The sequence below is a fragment of the Arachis ipaensis genome, chromosome B06 (assembly GCF_000816755.2).
Source record: "Arachis ipaensis cultivar K30076 chromosome B06, Araip1.1, whole genome shotgun sequence".
In the NCBI taxonomy this organism is placed as follows: domain Eukaryota; kingdom Viridiplantae; phylum Streptophyta; class Magnoliopsida; order Fabales; family Fabaceae; genus Arachis; species Arachis ipaensis.
Genome location: NC_029790.2, coordinates 68,996,465 through 69,000,491, shown reverse-complemented (window position 1 = coordinate 69,000,491; position 4,027 = coordinate 68,996,465). Strand labels below are relative to the sequence as shown.

General features: G+C 36.8%; 1 protein-coding gene across 2 annotated transcripts; it reads right to left on the bottom strand.

Moving 5' to 3' along the window:
- Nucleotides 689-3,309, bottom strand: LOC110263350 (nuclear pore complex protein NUP85-like). Of its 2 annotated transcripts, XR_002348833.1 has the most exons (5): nucleotides 3,269-3,309; nucleotides 2,605-2,711; nucleotides 2,349-2,420; nucleotides 1,775-1,894; nucleotides 689-930 (listed from the first exon to the last, which is right to left on the bottom strand). XR_002348833.1 is itself a non-coding variant. In XM_021104519.1 (3 exons), exons 1-3 carry the CDS (start codon nucleotides 2,385-2,387, stop codon nucleotides 805-807), a joined length of 285 nt encoding a protein of 94 aa, XP_020960178.1. In that variant the 5' UTR covers nucleotides 2,388-2,589; the 3' UTR covers nucleotides 689-804. The 2 variants fall into 2 exon arrangements, 1 of the variants encoding a protein (XP_020960178.1); XM_021104519.1 differs by lacking the exons at nucleotides 2,605-2,711; nucleotides 3,269-3,309 and having other exon boundaries at nucleotides 2,349-2,589.

Sequence of the window (4,027 nt, the reverse complement as noted above, 5' to 3'; positions counted from 1 at the left end):
TGGTCACGCATAAAAACCGTGACCATAGCCTTATCTATGGTCACGGTTTTCACCGTGACCATAGCCTCTATGGTCACCCCTCTTGAAAACTGTGACCATAGCCTTACCTATGGTCACGGTTTTCACCGTGACCATAGCCTCTATGGTCACCCCTCTTTAAAACCGTGACCATAGCCTTATCTATGGTCACGGTTTTCACCGTGGCCATAGCTCTATGGTCACCCCTCCTTAAACAGTGACCATAGCCTTATCTATGGTCACGGTTTTTTACCGTGACCATAGCCTCTATGGTCACCCCTCCTAAAAACCGTGACCATAGCCTTATCTATGATTACGGTTTTCACCGTGACCATAGCCTCTATGGTCACCCCTCTTTAAAGCCGTGACCATAGCTTTATCTATGGTCACCCTTCCTTAAAACCGTGACCATAGCCTTATCTATGGTCACGGTTAGCCTCTATGGTCACCCCTCTTTAAAACCGTGACCATAGCCTCTATGGTCACCCCTCCTTAAAACGGTGACCATAGCCTGTTTTGTTTTATACGATTTAATTTTTTTTAAAACATAATCACATCCCAAAACGATCATAATCACCAAATAAATCTAAAAATAAGAAATTCAAGAAATCTAAATTATAAAAATTTTATTATAAGATAGATATGTTTTTAGTTCAAACAACACAAATAAAAATAGTGTAAATATCGATTACATGTAATAACACGTAAAATCTCGTTTCAAAAAGTACACAAGACATCAAAATATTACATGTAGATAACTAAAGTCATTATAAGACTCATTCCATCTCATCCAAAATACAAGTATGAGAATAGAACAATTAGGCAGCACCCTTTCCTTTCTTCTGGATTTTTTTCAGTGCAACCCAAAAGCTTTTGAATTGCTCTTTGCATGTATTGGATTGCAAACTTTACCTATAACATTAAAAATCAAACAAAATTAGCTTAACAATAGTAAAACTGTTACCAAATTTTGATTCACATTGGACAAAAACATACATGAGTTTCCAATTCAACAAATAAAATTACCTAAAACAATTTTTGCTCATGAATATAATATGAAATCCTTAGTGCTACAGAGATACAAAAATCTACTTCTCAAGAATCACAATGATGGAAACACCCTCTTTCACAAGCCATTTCAGCCACCATATAATGGACTGTAATCCCTTTACGTTTTATATGATCCTTAGTTCCTTACAAATAACCACAAAATCTTAATGGAGGAAGTATTTAACAAATTAATGAGATCTCTTCGGTGGCAACTAATTATGACAATGCATTAACTGTGAACTAAACCCAAGTTTTTTTTCCTACAAACCCATTGTTGTTTAGCAAGCCATTTGTAACCCTCCTTCCAAAGAAAAAGTTCGAAGCTAGAAAGTGAATGATAAAAGCCTACCTAGTTATAGCTCCCATTGAGATACAAATCCAACAAAAAAAAATCTTCTATTGGAATTTAAATGTGAGAATTTGTGTCATCCTACTATAGCTTTATTTTTTAAAACTTAATAACTAAGTGTTTCATGTTGACATTCTAGGTAAGGAACACATTGTGTGGCATCCAAATATAATTTCAAGAGATGAAAAAGCAAGTTACAAAACTGTATATCTTTTAGCATAAAGCCATAACTCCACAATAACTATCATGTTCAAGCATATATCTACAAGTCCTAAAATGGAATTACAAATGTCACAAGAATAAATGTGTCTAAAAGCAAACATAAAAGTAGTTCTCTATAGCAGCATTGGAATATACCTTGATGAAGCCAGGCTTGGATTTAAAGAGTTCACCTAATTTTCCATTAGTAGATTCATGACATAGGCGGGGCATTTTGGAAATAAGAACAGCAACTGCCTCCACAAGCCCATTCTCTAACTGAGTAATCAGATGATGGCAGAAAATGAGATACAGTAATAAATATGTGATACAGTAGCAACAACATCAGCTTCATATAAAACAATTCCAGAATTTTTCTTTATTGGGGGGTTGTAAAAGAAGAAACATTATTAAGATATTACAAGGCTAACAGATCCATAATATAAAAAGGATAGGATAAAAAAGTACACAAACAAAACAATGATTTTCAATCTCTGCATATATCTAAAAGACACATTCCTACATAAAACCAATACAAGTAATCCTATATAGTATTATGTTAATGATTTGATGCCAAGCTCACGATTACTAAGCTGATCTAGTTGATAAGATCTATGCAACCGCAGCATTTTCACTTGTACACAAAAGCCAACTTCAACATGCAGTATTTATTTACAAGGAAACAATATATGTGAAGAAGAAAATGAAAGAAATACATTAGCTTTTTACTAACCACAATATCAAGCCAACCAACTGAGAGTGCAGATGACATCACTTCCCAATATCTAGGGTCATCCTCAAGCACCTATACAAACAAATTTGATATTTATACTTCTCTAGCCTGAGCGTAATTGGTTAAACACAAAACTATAAGATATATAGTATGAAGACAGCCTTTTGGTGTTCTGTGGTTTCTGCCTTTTTACAGATATATCTTTATATTCAACTTTAGTACAATAAATTAATAAAACACATTCTGAAATCCATACATGTTAAATTTGATACAGCTTTTTTTGGTCAATTCTGAAAATGATGGATGCAAAAAATGAGGATATGCCATTGGAGAGCACATTTAACAAAGATATGTCCATAATACCTGTATTAAGAAACAAAAAATAAAACACTTGCATCAGTTTTGAAATATGTGTAACAAAAAATTAACATTTTCTGGAGGAAAATTTATCATTTTGTTTCTACTCCAAGAAAATACATAAAACCATCTGAACAACATATTTTTCTTCAACATGTGCTATTGCTACTTTCTCTCTGATAACTTATCCTCCTCCAATCTCATCTGAAATCCTCCTTGATTATCCAGACTTGAAATCAGCTACGTAATCATTGGCAACCAAGCATAACATAATTAAGCTGAACTCAACTCAACACAACTCAACAAAGAGTAAAAACAGATTCAACTATGTTTATCATATCAAACTAGACCTTAACAGCTAATTGAGAAAGGAAAATTGTCAAGCTTTCATTTTTCATTGTGAATCAAGAAACAGAAAACACTACAATACACCAAGCAAGATCATCAAAGGGACACACAACCAATCAAACAACACCAATACATACAACTGAATAACGTAGCAAAAAAGTTTCAAATGATTTAAACAACATTGGAAAGTATAACAGAAATAACATGCGGATTACCGGAAATATTGGATGAAGCAAAGAAATGATGAATAATCAGTACCGGAGAATTTAAGCCCAGAAGTTTCAACATATAATTAGGAAACTAAGAAGTAAGAAGTTCCCCAATGAATACAAGAAGGATGGTGATGTTGGGGGTGGAATTTGCGGCAGAAACCGCCAAAGGAAAAGAGGCGGAATTTGAGGAGTAGCAGTAGCGCTGGTGGCCCTGGCAGCAAGGACACGACACCGATTCACCTCCAGGGACAGCGAGCTCCACCGGTGGCGACTGGGTCCGGTGGTGGTGACGGAAATCGGCTCCCCTTCTCTCACGCGCTTCACTGGCTTCCGTCAATCTCTCTCAGTGTCGCTCTCCCTTTCTCCTCAGTTTGTGATTCCAACAACGGTGGCGGTCTCCATAGCTGCGACAACAAGGCGTGACAGTGACGGCGCGAGACAGCGGCCCTCCTCCTCTTCTCTCCCGCTGGCTTTTTCTCTTTCTCTTCTTGTCTACAGTAGCGCTGACAAAGAACCCAGCAGTGACAACGAGCGATGGCCCATGATGAGAGCGGCGACAGCTCCACGGCGACGAGCTGGGCACGACGCCGGCACGCTCTTCTCCCTCTCCTTCCCTTCTTCTTCCCCCTCGAGCTTCCCCTGTTTCTCGTTTCCATCCTTTTTTGAACGTGTGTGTGCGTTGTGTTTTGATTTAGGGATTGGGGAATTAGGTTTCTTTTAGGAATTTTAGAGTTAGAATTAAATATATATGAGTAATATAAC

What these genes read in the sequence shown, in the direction of transcription:
- LOC110263350 (XM_021104519.1), bottom strand. Translation starts at nt 2,387, where the DNA reads ATGTCATCTGCACTCTCAGTTGGTTGGCTTGATATTGTG. An exon ending in TTGGTTGGCTTGATATTGTG is followed by an intron (nt 1,895 to 2,348) that starts GTTAGTAAAAAG and finishes CTGATTACTCAG; the next exon opens with TTAGAGAATGGGCTTGTGGA. An exon ending in CCAAGCCTGGCTTCATCAAG is followed by an intron (nt 931 to 1,774) that starts GTATATTCCAAT and finishes TTAATGTTATAG; the next exon opens with GTAAAGTTTGCAATCCAATA.